This window comes from Pyrgilauda ruficollis, unplaced genomic scaffold (assembly GCF_017590135.1).
Source record: "Pyrgilauda ruficollis isolate IOZ18807 unplaced genomic scaffold, ASM1759013v1 scaffold97, whole genome shotgun sequence".
Classification (NCBI taxonomy): domain Eukaryota; kingdom Metazoa; phylum Chordata; class Aves; order Passeriformes; family Passeridae; genus Pyrgilauda; species Pyrgilauda ruficollis.
The window spans coordinates 2208541-2226320 of NW_024531821.1; the positions used below are offsets into that span (position 1 = coordinate 2208541).

Genomic DNA, 17780 nt, shown 5'->3' on the forward strand with positions numbered 1-17780 from the left:
AGACACATTTGGGATTTAGAGGCAGCCCCACCATCCCCATCCTGTCCCTATCCCTGTCTGTCCCTGCAGAGCTGGGGCCAGGCTGAGCTACCCAGCCCAGGCCTGTCGTGTCACCACGCTGGGGACACGGGCACACGGCTCTGGAGGCTGGGGACAGCTCTTTGCCTGCACCCAGGCACGGCCTGGCCGTGTCCCCAGCCACGCCACGCAGCGAGGGGAGCACGGACACGTCCATGTCTCCCAGCCCAAGGTGCAGTGCTGCATCTCTGGTCAATTGGGAGTCTGAGATGAAGCACTGTAGCTCGGGAAGGGAGGAACGGCACGCCCTGGGGACCCCCAGCCACGGGGACAAGTGACACAAGGAGAGCTGGGCCCTGGCTGCAGGAAAAGGGCTCATCCCAAAGCTCCCAGCAGGGAGCAAGGAGGGATAGGAGGGTGGAGAGGCTTTCCTTGCAGCACAGGACCCCTGTGTCTGCTCAGGACCCCCAGCCCGGCGCTGGGCACCAGTGGGAGAGGTCCCACAGGGATGGGAGGGGTGGGGGCACAGCAGGGACACGGTGGTGGCTCCCCCACCAGCCACACACAGAGCCTGGACAGCAGCGAGGACGCAGGGCTGGCACGGAGCCTGGGTTGCCGTGTCCTCAGGGTCCAGTTTTCCCAGGAATCCCTTCGGCACTAGGTTGGGGATTCCTGGAAATACTGTTCTTGGGGCCACGGCTCGGCAGCCCATCCCCAGGGAGCCACGGCCGGCAGAAGAGCCAGGAATGGAGGTACAGGGGAGGGGAGGGGAGCCCCTGGAGATCCCCCACGAGGTGTGATGGGTGGATGGGTGGATGGGTGGATGGATGGATGGATGTCCCCATGGGTCACCACCCACTGCCAGTGGATGTGGCTCATGGGCAGGTGGCCTCGCAGTGCTCCTGCCCTGCCTGGGCACCCAGGGTCAATAAAGGTGTCATCTCCCCAGTGACTGTCCCAGCCAGTCCTTTGGGGTGGGAGCAGGGTGGGAGCCAAGGGGTGGTGCCAGCACTGTGTGGCACCTGGGGATGCCCAGGGACAGGAACCACCTGTGGGGCACAGCCCTGGGGGCTGCTGTCCCCACCGTGTCCCCCCATTCCCAGCCCTGCCGAGAAGGGACACTGATGTGTGACCCTGTGGGGCACTGAGGGCACCGCTGGCAGCAGCTGCCTGGGCATGGGCTGGGGGCTCTCCCTGCAGCCCCCCAGGCACCCTGCATTGATCCCTGCTGGCACCCAGCCCTGCCTGCACCCGGAGACAGAAGAATCCCAGAACCATCTCTCTTGGAAAAGCCCTCCCAGCCCATCGAGTCCCAGCTGTGCCCCATCCCCACCCTGTCCCCAGCCCAGAGCACCGAGTGCCACCTCCAGCCCTCTTTGGACACTCCAGGAATGGCCACTCCAACCCTCCCTGGGCAGTTCCAGTGCCTGAGCACCCTTTCCATGGGGAAATTCCTGCTGTGCCCACCCTGAGCCTGCCCGGGCCCAGCAGGCAGGTGCGGGTGCAGGTACAGGCTGGGCAGGCCGGCAGGTGGCACTGGTGGCTCGATGGGAGCAGGCAGGGCCAGCCCTGCCCTTCCCTGCCATCCCATCCCATCCCATCCCATCCCATCCCATCCCATCCCATCCCATCCCATCCCATCCATCCCACACTCCCCAGTTCCCAGCACGGAGCCCCCCGGGCTGCCCCACAGAGGTTCCCCAGCCCTGGCAGCAGCAGAGCTGTCCCCCTGTCCCCAGGCCAGCAGCAGAGCTGTCTGGGGGGACAATGACATGGGGCCAGGACCCCCCCACACGCCCCATGCAGGACCTGGAAACTCATTTGGGGAGACGGACTGGGCACACAGCGAGGTTTGGGGTGCCTGGGATGGGCAAGGAGAACCCCAGGAGAACACCCCAAAGCCAGCCAAGGGAAGGCAGCGATGGGGAAGGTCCTTCCTGCCCCACACGAGAAGGAAAAGTGGAAATTACAAAAAAACTGAAAGCTGAAATCCAGCCCTGCTCCTCCCCGTGACAGCACTGTGGGTTTGCCATGGCTCCAGCCACTCTGTTCCAACACTTCCCAAGCATTTGTTTGGATTTTGGTTGTTAGGGGCTTGCAGGACATGTCAGGGCAGGAGGGAAAGCCACGGCTCTCACACGCCCAAATTAAAAAAAATGTGGCACTTACTTCAGGAAATGCCAGCTCAGAGAGCTCGGATGGTTTCTTTCTTTCTTTCTTTCCCCCCCCCCCCCCCCCCCTTTTTTTTTTCAGCCAGAAAATTCATCCGGTTTACCCTCTCCCTGAGAGAGACTTAGGTTTGGACAATATCAGTAATTTTTAACCAGAAAAAGCTCTTTGATTGGAGAATTCCTGATTGCCAGAGCTTTGTGAAGCAGCTGGCCCAGGCTCTGGGGGGATGCTCCAGTCTGGTTCAGTCACCCAAGCAGGGCTGGGCTCCAGCTCCCAGCCAAGGCTCCCGTGGAATTTTCCAGGTGCATCCCCAGCTCCAAGCACCGGGATTACCCATGGCTCAGGAGTGCTGACCCAGCCACCTGCCAGGGAAACTGAGGCACACACAGCTCTCCTGCCTCCAGAGCAACCCAGCCAGGGCTCTGCTCCACCCCGCGATGCTGCGGGTGAGGATGCCCTGGGCGAGATGCCACCCTGGCACCTGCCTGCCTCAGTTTCCCCGCTGCTGGCACAGAGTCCCTGGGGAATGCTGAGCCTGCCAGCACAGCTCACCCTCCCAGCTGGGAAGAGAAGGGAAGGGAAGGGCAGGGAGTTGTCCTGACTCAGCCGGCAAAACCGGCAGCACCTGGGAGCAGCAGCACCGCTGGCAGCGCCCCGGGCACGCAGGAGGAGGGGACAGTGCCAGAGCGGGGCTTCCCTGCTCCATCTTCCCCTCCCTGCTCCCGGCAGGATGAGCTGCACTGTTCCCTGCTCTCTGCAAAGCACAGGGAGGGGAGGCCGAGCTGCCACGCTCCCTTTTTTGGGCAGTTTTCCTCTTCCAAGAGTTCAGGGCTGGCCCCACGCTCAGGCAATGCCTCCCTGGCAGGCTCTGCAGGGAAATAATGGGATTTTACTAAAGGGGTGGTGGGTGCTGCTGTGCCTGAAGCCCTTCGGTGCTCTCAAGCTACCCCCAATTTTGCAGGAATTTGGTGGCCATAAATCCTCCTCTGTCCCCAGGGCTGCCTCCTTGTGCTTCTCACCTTCCCTCCATCTCCTGTGGGCCGCATCCCTCCAAATTTTATCTCTTAGAAAATCGTCCCTGAGAGCCCACAGCCATCCCTGTGCCTGCAGGGAGCTTTGTCCCTGGGGATGCCCAGGTGGAGATGGGCAGGAGGGGCTGGGTGCCAGGGCAGAGGATGGCTCCCCTCACCCCTAGAGGCCCTCAGGGTGGTGTTTGGCAAACCCAAAGGAATTGGGGAAGGGCAAAACCTCCCCCTGCCCCAGGAGGGCAGTGCCAGCTCCCCTGTGACCCCCAGTACCTCAGCACTTCGTCAACGGGCACCTCAGAACTTCGTCAACGGGCGGCAGAAATCGGCTTAAAAATAATCCCTGAGCGTGTCCTGCACTGGCCCCGGGCTCAGGGGGGTTGGCAGTGCCCCCTGCCATGCCCACAGGGCATTTTCAGTCATTTCAGGCTGGTGTGACAGCTTTGGAGGGCACTGGCACCCACATGTGTCACCCGCAGCAGGGCAGCTCCTTCCCTTTCTGCCAGCTCCAAGGATGGCCTGGCCGTGCCCAGGTGCCAGCCCCGAGTGCCCGGCATGCCTGGCACTGTGGGTGGCACAGCGCTGGGCCCCAGAGTGGTTTGAGCACCCCAGGTCAGCCCCTGGCAGGGGCAGGGCACCCGGGGCTGGGGAAAGGCTCCTGGGCTGGGGCTTTTTGCAAATATGGGTTTTACACACACTCACACACACACACCCACCCCAGGGCCCATCTGCATCCCCAGGGCGTTCCCGAGGGTCCCTGCTCCTCCCTGCTCCCCTCCAGGGGCCATCACACCCAGCCCTGGCTCCTGAGAGCAGCCCCAGCTCCCTGAGCAGTGCTGGAAACACGGGAATGGGGCCGGGGCAGCTCCATCCCAGCAGGGTGGGCTCCAGGCCTTGGGGTCCCACAGCACCCCAGGGACCCAGCCCGGGAGCTGCCCCTCAGACAGCCCTGCAGGGATGAGCTGCTCCTGCTGCTCCAGAGGGATGGGATGGGATGGGATGGGATGGGATGGGATGGGATGGGATGGGATGGGAGCAGCAGAAGGTGCCCAGGGCAGCACAGGGCACTTTCCCAGCGTGTCCCCTCCTTCCCTCAGCCCCTGTGCCCACCATGGGGACGGGTTTGGGTCCTGCTGGGGCTGGGCCTTGGGAGCAGAGCCCAGCACAGCTCAGGGCACAGCTGAGGGCCCTGCTGCCCTGCCCGCAGTGCCCACAGGCTGCCAGCTGCCAATATTGACTCAAGGCACAGCTCCACAGGCCTGGCTCCAGCCTTATCTCCTCCTGCCCCGGGGGAGCTGCCCAAGCCCTTCCAGCGGGTCCTGAGGCTGCACCAACCCCAGCCGGGGCTGGGGATGAGCTCCTGGGCAGGGAAAACCAGCCAGGACCACCCAGAGCAGGGCAGTGCCATGACCAAGGGGTGGGACCCTGTTATATTTTCTTTTTCGGAGCCAGGTCTCGTTAGCTCTCAAAAGAAATATAATACACCCAAGGATAGCTCAGCTGCTGTTTGGGGGGCATAAATTAAGCAGGATGACTTCTGCTGCAGTGTTAGATACAAAAAGGTTTAATAAAATGTAAAATAACAAACAGAAAAACCTGATCCAGGTGCACAGGTCTGCTCCTGGTAAAAACACCTCACAAAAGTCCCCAGTTCCTTTGTTCTCTTCTTTTTCTACCTGATTGTTCAGGCCAAACTTTTTTGGCTTCTGTCCAATTAGCTGCTCTTAAATTTTTGGTGAAGTCCCTAAAGTCCTATGAGGTGGCTTTTCACCTAATCGTTGAAAGAAACTTCTGGGCTTCTTTCCTTTTTGGGGTGAGAAAAGATAGTTTTGTCACTCTGTCATCAAGGGGCACGCTCCTGCAGGGCCCAGTGCCGCTCCTCAGCAGAGCCTGAGGGACAGGAGCTGTGCTGAGCTCCCGGCTGGACTCTGTCCCCGCTGCTGGGCCTCCCTCCATCCTGCTCTGCAGGGAAACCAGCAGGCCAGGCTGAACAATCCCAGCCCCAGAGCAGGGACGGGCCCTGCGGGATCCCCTTCCAGCAGGGACACGACAGCACAGCTCAGTCCCTGTCCCCAGCAGCCTGGTGTCACCTCGCCAGCAGCAGCAGCCAGCCCGGCATTTCCTGAGGGCAGGAGCACACGCTGGGCCTGCTCCCCTCCACACGGAGGGTAAAACCCCATCCTGCCAGGCCAGGGCTGCTCCCTGCCTCCCAGCAGCCACACGGCAGCCTTTCAGCGGCCTCTCCTCCTGCAGACAAGCCAGGGCTGGGCTTTCACACGGCCTCGGAGAGGCAGAGGCAGCCCCAGCCTGCCCTGCACAGCTCCCGGAGCGTTTCGGCAGCCGGGCCTGCCCAGGTCTGGCAGCTCCTGAAGTGGGTCTGTCCAGCCCCGGAGAACAAGGAGAAACAGAGCAACTTTGTACTTGCCCTCAATTAACGAGTGACCTATTTAGAAGAAAATCTGGGCTAAGTGGGATGAAGGAGCTGGAACTGGCTGCTCGGGGGTGGCACAAAGCAGCCCGAGCCCTGCAGCTCCAGAGTCACTGGGGACAGAGCAGCCGGTGCAGAGCATTTCCAAAACTGCCCTGGAAGTTTTTTATTGCTGGGGAAGAGGAGCCCAGCCTGGAAAGAGCCTCACGCTGCACTTTGCTTGCTGAGCCCAGCAGCCAGGGGACATTTCCAACCAGGGGACATTTGCAGCCAGGGGACATTTCCAACCAGGGGACATTTGCAGCCAGGGGACATTTCCATCCAGCCCAGGGACTCGGGGGCAGGTGGAGGCAGCAGGAGAGAGGCACAGGCTGTGCCAGCAGTGGTGGGGTGCCCCAGCCCCGCTCCTGCCAGGGCTCCCAGGGGCAGCAGAGCAGCAGGGACCCTGGGCAGGGTGAGCAGGCAGAGCAGGCAGAGCAGGCTGTTCCCCATGAATCCTGCTGACGGTGGAGAAGGCGTTGGCTGTGCCTGGGGAGCGCCGGGAGCAGCAGCGCTTATCTGCCAGGCCGGGCGAGTCAGAGGCAGATCTGTGCCCCCAGAGCTCTCCTCCAGGGCTGGCAGCTCCCTGGCGAGCCTGGGAACGCTGCCCGTGCCAGCCCAGCCCGGCAGGAGCTGACGCTGCAGCTGCAGGGCCCTGCAGGGCTGTGGAAGCTGGCACAGCTGGCACGGCGCGAGCCCGAAGCGCTGGCACGCCGCGCTCCGCTCCCCGGCAGCAGCACCCCCGTGCTCCTGCTATCTGCAGAGCCACACGAGCTGCTGGGCATTTATCACGCTCCTCCTGATGGGAGCTGAAGGAAGGAGCAGCTTGTTCCCTCCCTGCTGCTGTTTGGGGACGCAGGAGCTGGGTGGGTGGGAGAGGGCGGCCAGGCTGAGCTCTGCTATCCAGATGCGAAACATTTCCAGTGCTTCACTTGAAACTGATGTGCAGGGCACCCCAAATTGCAGCCACAGGTGCTGCAGGCAGGCCCTCAGCTCAGCTGGCACACTCCAGGAGGATGCCAGCCCTGGTCTGGTCCTGCCACGCTCTGCCCGTGCTGCCAGAGCCCTCCTGGCTCCTTCAGCAGCTCCAGCACCACTCCAGCCTGGCACAGCTGCCCTTCCAACCCCCCTCTGCGCTCAAAGCCCAGCAGATAACCTTTTTCATGGGGTTAAAAAGCTGTGGCAGGTTCCTGAGCAGCTGTCCTGCTTGGGGCACGCTCCAGGGGCTGTCACGGGCCCGGGGTGACCTTGAGGTGCTTTGTGATCACCTTGAGATCATCCGCACTGAGGTTCAGCACAGTCAGGGCTTTTCCCAGAGGGGCTGGCACACAGCTGCAGGTTCAAGGTGAGCTATCCCAGCTTTCCCATCCCCTGGGCATGCTGCCCACAGGCTGGCAGAGCTGTCACCAGCTGCAGTGCCACCTCCACAGCAGTGTCCCCACACAGGGGGCTCCCTGCTGCTCCCCCACGCCAAGGACAGCACCCAGGCAGGGCAGGGGGAGCAGGGTGCAGCTGGGACCGAGCTCAGGGCTTTGCCAGCACTTCTGAACCCTCTCCAGAGGGTTCATCAGGTGCCCAGGGCAGGGCACAGCCCCAGTGCCCAGCAGTGAGCTCCAGGGCAGCTGTGGGAGAGCTGCTGTGGGGCTGGGTCAGCCTTCAGCTCCCAGAAAGGCTCCAACCCCAGCTCTGTTACCACAGCAAAAATAAAAGCAGCCATAGAGGCACAGAGGAGGCTGCCCTGACCTTCCAGACATTTGGGATTTGGGCATAAACACTTCTTTCCAGGAAAGTGTATCCTGGCATTTGGGATTCCTTCCCATCCCACAGAGCTGCCCTTGCGACACTGATCCGGGAGCACCTCACATCTCACATTCCTGCAGGAGCTCAGCCTGGCCACGTTAACAAACATCAGCAGCTGGCAAGTTATTTCCAGCAGCGGGATTGCTCCCAGAGCTGCTTTCCTCTCCCAGAACCTGCCAGAGACCCGGCCAGCGCTGGGGTGACAGTCCCAGTGCTCCCCACACACACCAGGTCCTCACAGGCAGGCCTCGGGAGAGGCTGAGGAACAGCCAAACAGGCTTTTTGCGCCCTGCTTGCTCAAATATCCTGCATTTACACTTCTTCCTGGAGGGTGGAAGGAAGCTGGAGGCATGGGGTTTTTGGGGGGCACCGTGGCCACAGGGATGCTGCAGCTCTGGGACCCTCTGGGCAGCCCCAGGAGCCTCAGCAGCTGCGCCGGCGGCCAAAATGAAAGCTGGGGTCAGAAAGAAGCCACCCTGACCCACCACAGCTCCCTGGGCTGGGCAGGGGGCACACAGAGTGTCCCAAACACTCTGGGACCTCGGTGCCACCTGAGCTGTGCTGGGCACAGCTGTGCCCCGGTGCCAGGCAGGGCGAAGGGCACCCAGCCCCCCTGGCACTGCCTTTGCTGTGTTTATCAGTCACCCAGCGAGCTGCTGAGCACAGGAGAGGGGCACAGGACGGTGCTGGCTCTGCTTTCACACCTGAGATCAGCAGGGCAGGGGTGCCAGGCTTGCCCTCACCAGGGGACAGGGACAGGGCAGCTCCCGGTGCTTCCCAAGGGGACACAAAGGAGAATGCCCCAGGAAAAAGGGACATGGGACACGGGGGAGGCTCCAGGCACAGGCAGGTGTCTGCAGGATCTTGGCACTGGGATGGGGCTTGTGTAGGAGCAGTTGTTCCTCCCCCTGCTCCCCACCCTGGGAGGGCCAGAAACACAGGGGAATACAGGGAAATACACATGGAAACACAGGGAAACACACGGAAACAGGGAAATACATATGGAAACATAGGGAAATACAGGGAAATACACATGGACACATGGAAATACAGGAAGGCCATAAACACAGGGGAATACAGGGAAATACACATGGACACACAGGGAAACAAATGGAAATACAGGGAAATACAGGGAAATATACATGGACACACAGGAAAACACAGGGAAACACACATGGACACATGGAAATAGAGGGGAATACATGGAAACACAGGGAAACACACAGACACACACAGACACACACGGACACATACATGAACACACACCCCGTGCCTTAGGGATGCCCAGGTGCTCCCTGTCACACAGGATCAGCTCCTGGGAACAGCCAGCCCAGGCAGAGCTGCCAGCCGCAGCTGAGCCAGTCTGTCCAGGGCCATCATCCCATCCACCACGGGATCCTGCCCTGCCCTGCCCTGCCCTGCCAGGAGCTGGGATTTCGGGAGACACCACAGCAGTGGGCACAGCTGGCTGGCAGCCCCAGCAGCAGCTTTTCACTGGGGAAGGCTGAGCAGAGCCAGCTCGGGCCCCACGAGCTGTTTGCATGTTGGGAAGTAAAAACAAATCACTTGCAATCAGCATCAAGCTGCCAAGGCCGGGCTGCCTCTCCTGGGAGGTGCCTGGCAGAGCTGGCACGCGAGGCAGCCTGGTACCCACCCTGCTGTCCCCAAACCCCCCGCCAGCACCCCGGGGAGGGGCACGATGTTAAAAGCTGTCAGTGAGAGGGAGAAAGGTCACTGAGCAGGGACTTAACACCCATAATCAGTTTATGGGATTTGTGAGCAGCTTCAGGCCGGCTGGGAACGGCGTCAGCACAGCTCCACCTTCCCAGGGATGCAGCTCTGGCAGGGTTAGCAACCCCCCCACGACCAGCTCCCCAGGACAAACAGCACAGAGCCACTCAATAAAAACCAGCAGCAAACACCTCCTGGGCAGCCCAAGGGGGGAATGGCCACAGCCTGCTCCTCACCTTCCTCCCCAAAGAAAAGGGAGCTGGGAAGCAAAGAATGGCCACAGGCTGCTCCTCACCTTCCTCCCCAAAGAAAGGGGGCTGGGAAGGAAGGCAGGTGCTTCCAGGCTGTGTCAGCAGGGATTTCTGACTCTGTCTGCTGTTCCATGGAGGAGGATCTCCCCCAGGCTTGAGTGGCACCATGAATGCCAGACCTGAAGGGGCATTAATGCCCCCACCCACCGTGCCCACCCTCCTGGAGCTGCTCACAGGCTCTGCCCCCCCCCGGGTGAGGAGGAGGAGGAGGAGGAGGAGGAGGAGGAGGAGGAGGAGGAGGAGGAGGAGGAGGAGGAGGAGGAGGAGGAGGAGGAGGAGGAGGAGGAGGAGGAGGAGGAGGAGGAGGAGGACAGGCTCTGCCCCCCCCCCGGGTGACCCCGACCCAGTGGCACAAACAGCCCTGGCCCAACTCCAGCCTGAGAGGAGGAGGAGGAGGAGGAGGAGGAAGCCAGAGCTCAGCACGAGGCAGGGCTGTGCCTGGGGGAAGCTGTCGGCACATGAGAATGATTCTATTTGCTGCCTAAGTGATTTTTCTCAGCTCAAAGGACTTGCACCAGTTTGTGGCTTTACCTCTCTGCTCTCCTCCCCCACTGCCTGCCCGTAGCTACCAAGGCAGGAGAACAATCCCTGCTCCTCTGTGCCCCATCTGGGCAAAGCCCTGCCCACGGCTCCCACCAGATGAGGATGTGGCAGATGCCATCAGCAGAGGCCACCCAGCTTGGTCTGGCTGCTCAACAGCAGAGCCAGCTGCCAGCCCCAGGCTGGTCCTGGCCCCCGCTGTGCCCACTTGGATTTGTGAAATCCCTGCAGTCACCAGAGACGGGCTCAAGAATCTTTAATTCCTCCACAGTGCTGAGCAGCAGTTAAAACCCTAGGAGAAGGAAGTGCAGCAGCTCAGGAGAACCAGACACATCAGGGCAAGCTCTGCCCAGGGCCCAGCCCTGGAGATTCCCAGTTAAACACACCATGGTCTCATTTGGAAAAGTCCCAGGGCACTGCTCTGGCCACAGAACACGCAGGACTCACCCCAGCCATGAGGAAGGGACAGGAGGATCTGATCCTCGTGCCCCTGCTCTGGTGGCTCATGGAGTCCCACCAAGCTGAGTCACACCAATTCCCTGCCCCACCTTGCCAGGCACAGGATTTTGCCAAGTCAGGCTCCTGCCCTGGGCATTTACGGGGCTGTAAAGTGAAGGTCTGAATTTCTCATGCACGCAGGGACTCAGAACAGCAGGGAAGCTCACAAGCCAGTCCACCCTGTAGGACAACATGCACGCTCCTTCAAGGGCTCCCGACCAGCTCAAATTGCTTCCATTCAAAAGAAGTTCAAAGTCTGCCACCTGCAAAACAGCTCGAGGCTTGGTGTCATTCCGAGGGTGGGGACAGGGAGCAGCAGAGCCTTGGAGTTCCTGGGACATAAGAAGTGCACACACAGCTCTGGAAGAGCTTCTCGTCCAGCCTGGCACATCGATGCCAAACTACAAACTCAGAGGGGGAAAGAAATGCAGTTCATCAGCTGTGTTTACAAAAAACAACCCACATTATCAACGGGAACAAAAGGCAGAACAGGGAGGGCTGAGCATGCTCAGCTACTTCCAGGAGCAGTCCCTGATACCAAACCCCAAGCTCTTCCTTGAGAAAGGAGCCGTGTCAACCTTCAGTAATTTATGAACACAAAATACCTGCAAACCCAAACAACCTGAGCCTGCTGTGAGAATATTCCCTGGCTCCTACGCATTTCCAGCTACCAAAATCCAGCACTACCCACAGTCACATGGCAGAACGTCTCACATGATGTAAAAAGTCACATCAGCACCTCAGAGGAATGGATTTGACACCTTTAGAGCAGCTGAACTCACTGTGGTAGTTCAAAGAGAGGGACTTTGGGTCCTGGGTGTGTTTGGGAGGGTTCATCAATGCAGCTGTGCCCCAGCACGAGGCAGTCTCCATTCCTCCCACCCTCTCCGGTTCCTGCCGAGCCCTGGCTAACAAGGATCACATTAAAGAGCCATTTCCACATGAGAACAGCCAGGGATGCAGTCCTTCCTCTCAGGCCCTATTAGGAGGGAGGGCATTTCCTCTGTGTCATCAGTGCTGGGGCAGGCAGCTCTTCCTCCCTGCCCGCTTTCCTGTCTGTCTGCAGCCTGCCGTGCTCACCGACGTGTGTTATGACATCAAGCTGATATGAAATCATGATGATTTCACTGCAATTAAGGCAGGAGCAGATGGGGCTGATGGAGCTGGCTAAGCAACAAATCTTCTAAATTGGAGAACGCTGTCAAGAGAAATTAAAGCCTCGTGCAAAAAGTCAACTTGGGATGGCAGAAAAATTCCACATGGGAGGGACTGCAGGGAGGTGGCCAGGCCAAGCTCCTGGTCGGAGCAGTGGGGCTGGACTGAAGCATCTCAGCTCAGGAAAACCCCAGCACAAAGCAGGGACAGGTTCCCAACAAAATACACCTGAAAAAGCCAAGAGAGAACAGGCACAACACTGCAACAGCGAGGCGACGCTTGAGCTTGAAAAATAACCCCCAGAGAGACAGAACTGCATAGAAAAAAACAACAAAAAAAAAGAGTGTGGCACATGCTGGACAGGCTCCAGACCTAGCAGACACATCAAGTGTTTTTAACACAGCCAGGGGTTGTGTTTGTCACTTGTTACCAACACCACGCAGAGGAGCAGCCAAGGAGTGACGCTGGCAGTGACTGGGAGCCAGAGCTGTCTCTCTTCAGAGCCTTTACAGGAGAAGAGAAAAAGGCTCTCAACTGCTTCTAACAAGGAATGGCTTAAATAGGTTAAAAATAATGAAGCAGTGCTCTGCACATGAGCACTCCGTGCTCCCAATTAAGCAATCCTTTAGAAGGTGGCCTCAGGAAGCCTCTCAGAGTCGTTCTAAGGAGGTTAATAAATTGCTTTGAAACCCTGGACGCAGCTTAGTGAGATGACTAAGGAGCTGTTGTCACAGCCTAATGTCATTACCTGAATTCTGGCACTTTCCAGGGAGCACGAGGCTGCAGACCTTGAGCTTTACAGCCTCTTGTCCAAATGATGATTCCTGGTCGAGGGCCTGGAGCTGCTTGCAGAAGTTTGGGCTCGGCAGGCGAATCTCTCTCCACACAAAAACGTTTGCAGAGGCACAAGCAGAAGTCAGGATCCAGAGTTTTCATCCTCCAGGCTGAAGTCTTTGTTAGAAACCCAGGAGAACACACAGCAAAGGGGTGCTGGGTGTCTGTTCAAGGAAGGTGGGCATCTCATGCCCTGGCCAGCACATCTGTTGATGCAAAACACTTGGCCCAGGCTGCTGTGCAGAAATAAATTCTGTTCCCACATATCTGCAAGGCTGATGAGCTCCAGGCTCCTCCACAGCACTTGCAGCTCCCCAAACTACAAACCAATGCATTTTGACACCCTAAATGTATTTACTCTCCCTTGCAGAGCTCATCAAGAGCAGCTCTGTTTCCAAACCCCCCTCAAAGTCATGAGAAGATTTAACTGACAGAGAAAATAATTTATTCTCCTGAAACCAAATTATTTTCTCCAACTTTTCAGCAAATATCTCATGTCAGAGCATGAAAAGCGATGCCACAACAATTCCGAGCAGCCTCTCCAAGAACAGCTGCCAAGAAGGCATTTCATTGATGCTTCCTCCCCTCCTGCCAACGTGTGTTGTCAGACACGTTGCCTAGACAGCAGAAATCACGGATAAGGACATGTCACAGTGCTCTAGATACCAGTTCTTACAAACAGACTGGTTTTCATAGGAGGCATTGCTTGAAAACCATCCTTATTTGGATGGGGCAATACTCAGGAGTTTGGAAAACCATCCTGGCCAGGAGGATGAGCTCCATTTCTTCTTGCAGCTGGCAGGCAGCAGAGCCTGCTGAGTGCTCTGCTATCTCTGAAGCCCAGCAGCCTCCCTGATTATCTAGCCCAGCGTTTATTATTTATTATTGTTAGCACACAGTGTTCTCCACCTCAAGTTTAACATCTCAGGGCAGATCCTTCTTGGACAGAGTACAGGGGAGCCTTGATCCACATCATCACCATTCCAGGAGTGCACAGTATCTTATGATCCTGAAGAAATGGTTTTCAAAAGGAAAGAAAGATCTTTTCCAACAGTGGAAAAAAAAAAAAACAAAAAACAAAACTGTGAGCAGGAACTCTGCTCCATGCATGAAAACTGTTTAAAAAGCAAACATACAGACAACATTTACACAATAGGCATCTGGCAGCATTTTCAGACATTTTTTTTTAATTTATTCTGACATGCTATAAAGGAATAAATTACACTGTTAAAGAATTACCAGCAATAAAAGTATTTCTTTCTTTCAGCTGGGCTAGAATAGGAGTGAGAAGGAAGACAGCCTGGGGCAGTAACCAATGTGAACTCTGCATGGTGCGAGGCTGCCCCCAAGAACAAGAGGAAATCTGGTCATATCCACTTCACAAGAACTTGAAAGAAAATGCCTTGGTTTCAAACCATCCAATTTTTTTCCAACCATTCCAATTTTTTTCTCCAAAGCAGCAATCACAAGTCAGTCCAGCCGAGGCAGGACATGGCAATGCTCGGAGGCTGCCAATCCTGGGTCTGCAAAAGATGCCATTTCATTTTAAAAAATTCCAATCTTATTATGGAGGGCTGGTCTCAAACAACAGGTTATAAAAATGCAAGACTGCCCCTTCCCCCTCAAGGAAAAAATACAAAATTTATTTAAAAACAAAATGAGGAAGAGTTACAACACTAAATCTAAAATGATTTAGAAAGAAATATGACTTCTTTTGCTTAACAAATGGCCTTAAACTTGGTTTAAAAACAGGGTAATGTAAATTTCTTAAACTGAATTAACAAGGCAAATTAAAAAAAATCTCATTTCCTTACAGAAACAGTTTTTAGTTTTTAATGAACTTGTAAACAAAAAAGCTCCCGCTTCAAAATAAAAACAAAATCCCAGATCATATAGATGTTTACAGTGATTACATTTATCTAAGCAACTTACATACAGGTTCAGTTGTAAGATGTTAACTAAATTTCGTGACAAATATGCTGTTTTTCCTTTTATACCAAGAACATTATAGAGTTAATGCAGAGTCCTAAAGATTATCTAGTAGTCGCTAAGTTTCTCTTAAGTCTTCACTTTAGATGCTGTTATTTCTAGCACAGGTAAGCAGGCAGAGTCTTTCATATGCTTAAAAACTGGAATCTTTGGTTACTACCATGTCAGCTGGCTTGGTATGTTGCACATAGAAGCCAACAACTTTAAGAATGTTTTAAGTGTACAACTTTCAAAACCCAGGGAGGAATAACCAGAAAAGAGTGCACAATTGTGAGCATTTACAATTATCACAACTGTTGCCGAAGACTGTTCATGCCATTCTTCCAAAACAATGAGATCTCATAAGCAGTGTAGTTCAAAGTAAAAAGGTAACAAAAATTGGCATATGCACAATTTTCTCCACTTGTGTGTCAACCATTAGTTAACTTTTCCACTTGAAAAAAATGCAATAGAAAACTGGACACCATGTTTCACTATCTCAGTAATATTCACAATTACAGCTGCTACAACTCAAAGTGCAGCATCACTGACACTGCCCAGAGCCAGTTTATACTGATATTAAGTTCTTTACACCAAGGAAATGGTTGCCCACAGCCACTGGCAAGTGTATCAACTAAAATTTCTAGGATTTGGGGAGTGACAAGTCCTGCTCCGATCTGCTCTGCTTTGTCCCATCCTCGTCATGCTCAGAAACCTGCAAGATAAACACAAGGGCAAACTTACTGATACGGCACGGAAACGAGCAACAGCATTCACAGGAGGAAAATTAAACAGCAGTTATGGTCATTCAAAGGGGAAAATGCTGCTCCATCTGGGAATTGCAGAGCTCCTGGTGTCCGTTTCCAAAGGCAGCCAGCATTTGCCACAGCTCTGGAGCTCACACAGCTCTCACTCTCACCTAGAGCTGCACTGGGAAACAGCTCAATGCACCAGCTGGATGCCACATTCCTCCAGCAGGAATCCAGCCCAGCACTTTGAAAACAAGCTGTGTTATTGCCACTAGGAAACAGGATGTAATTTCATAGGATTGTTTTCTGCTTGTCTGCAGTGGCTCATGTTTATATCCCTGAATGTCAAGCTGTCATCTGACTGCAGGGTGCTCTCCAGAGACGCGGCACGGCGGTGTCACACGGCCAGGCAGGGATCACTCACCTTACAGTAACTGCTGGCACCACAAAGCCACAGCAGCACGCTCTGGGCACCCACAACCCTGGGACACCCACCGGGGAAGCAGCACAGCTCAGCCTTTGGAAGGACAAGTGCTGACTCACGTGACAGGGGAGGTGGTGCACACACGACAACACTTTCAGTGTTCAGAATTCCAAATGACATTAGGAATAGGGAGAGTACAGGAACACACACGGATCTCCAAGACTGCAGGCTAAGGCAGTCCTCCCTCCCTGCTCCTTTCTGGTGACTCAGGTGGCAGGGCTGTGCTTCACACAGGGGACAGCAGCCTCAACCAAAGATGGCCTTGCCAGGCGAGTTTCCGTTCTGGATGCTCTCCAGACAGGATGGTTCTGCCCATGGGTGAGTTCATCACAGCAACAGCTCCGAGTTTTTGCAACAGAAATCTCTTCTCAGTGAAATACAGACAGAGCTGACCTCAGCTATAGCTTGTGCTGTCATCCAGAGAGAAGCAAGTGCAAACAAGTCTTACTAGTCTGACATTCTGTCCAAAATGTATCTGGAGAGCACCCAGAAAATGGCTTTAACTCTTCCAGGACTGGCTACAGGTCATTTCAAAGAGGTTCAATAACTTATTTCAAACCCAGTGTTAATGCATTGAGGGATAATTCTCTTTATCCAGCACTGGTCATATTAAAAAAAAATAAAAAAATAAAAAATCCTGCACCCTTCTCAAGACAGCCATTTCCACTTGAGTGCAAATTCCCACAGAAAGCTCAGTGACTCCCGAGTTCCCTAATCCCTGCTTGATGCACACAACCAAAAATTATGCTGTTTTTCCATTTAGTGTGATCAGCAGAGAACACTGATTCATCTTTTGAACCACTTTCTCCATCAAAGCAGCCAAAACAAAGTCAACAAAGGAGAGTGTGGAAAGAAATAGATCAACTCATTGCTTCAGAAGTCTGAGTATTTCACAAGAAATGGGAGCCTGAACCTGAGGACAAAGGACATCCTACCAAATGATCTGCTGCTCTTAGAACTCCTCAAACCCAAGGTAATATGGGCAGGAGAATGTCCAGCTACAGAGAGCAGCAGGGAGCTGCATTCAACTCAAAATGTCCCTTGAAAGTCCTGTAAAGACACAGCCCAAGCACAGCTGTCAGATGAGATGGAGAGCACAGGGAGCACTGCTGGCATGAGGAACCTGCTGGAGAGTTCATGGTGGCATCTCTTGCACAGATCTTCACTCCACACAGGGCCAAACCATCACTCCTTGTCCCTCTGAGGTGTTACCCAAACCTCTGAAAATCTCTGTGATCCTCAAATTGCTTTTTTATTACCATGGCTGAAGGTCTGATTGACAGGGAAGCAGCAACTGCAGTGTAATTCCCTAAAAACCTCCTCAGTTTGAAATACTCAGACTTTGTGTGTTCTCCATTTCTCCAGACAAGCAAGTGAGAAGGATTCAGGTGTCAATAATTCTAATTCTCAAGCAGAGAAGTCTCAGTCTGTTCTGAGCAATTCTGCCACCACCACAGGCATCCAGCAAATATTAATGGACCTGCTGACAGCCTCACAGAATCTCCACTGCCAGGAGTTAAAAACACCTCTCCCAAATGGAACTGGTAGACTTTATCCTGCAGATTGACTGCTTGAGTCACTTTTATGACTGAGGGAAGCTGAGTGTAAGCACAGTTACAAATCACACCTGAACAACTGCTGCACTGGCAAAAGAGAGGCAGCCCAACTTCCCCGAGTCAGCAGAGCTCTGTCTGCTGGAACAGTTCACCTCTCCAAGTTCCAAACCAGCTGATCTGGCTGTTACAAAAGACACTGCACACAGTTCCAGAGAGGGGCAGGGGGAAAAAACAAACTGAAGAGAAAAAAGGCCATGGACAGAACAGGTTATTCTGGAACCAAGCAGAATATTTAGCCTGGATAAACTCTGGGATTTATTGATGATTTAGCATGGATCTGAGTTAAGGAAGTCAGGAATATCTGTAAATGAGCACACTGGACAAACAATCTGAGTCTGTCCTTCCCTGGCCCACCCTGCCCAGATGCACATCACCAACAGCACTTTGCAAATAACTGCACCTGTACACTGCT

General features: G+C 55.1%; 1 protein-coding gene across 4 annotated transcripts in view; it reads right to left on the bottom strand.

Annotated features, from left to right (window-relative positions):
* Nucleotides 1-13720: 13720 nt before the first annotated feature.
* The window catches only part of CSNK1A1 (casein kinase 1 alpha 1), a 32401-nt gene continuing 28341 nt past the window's right edge, over nucleotides 13721-17780 (bottom strand). For all 4 annotated transcript variants that reach the window (XM_041489864.1, XM_041489863.1, XM_041489862.1 and 1 more), the window contains one exon: nucleotides 13721-15234. In XM_041489864.1, coding sequence (XP_041345798.1) covers nucleotides 15227-15234 — 8 coding nt within the window. In that variant the 3' untranslated portion in view covers nucleotides 13721-15226. The remainder of the gene's footprint in view (nucleotides 15235-17780) is intronic.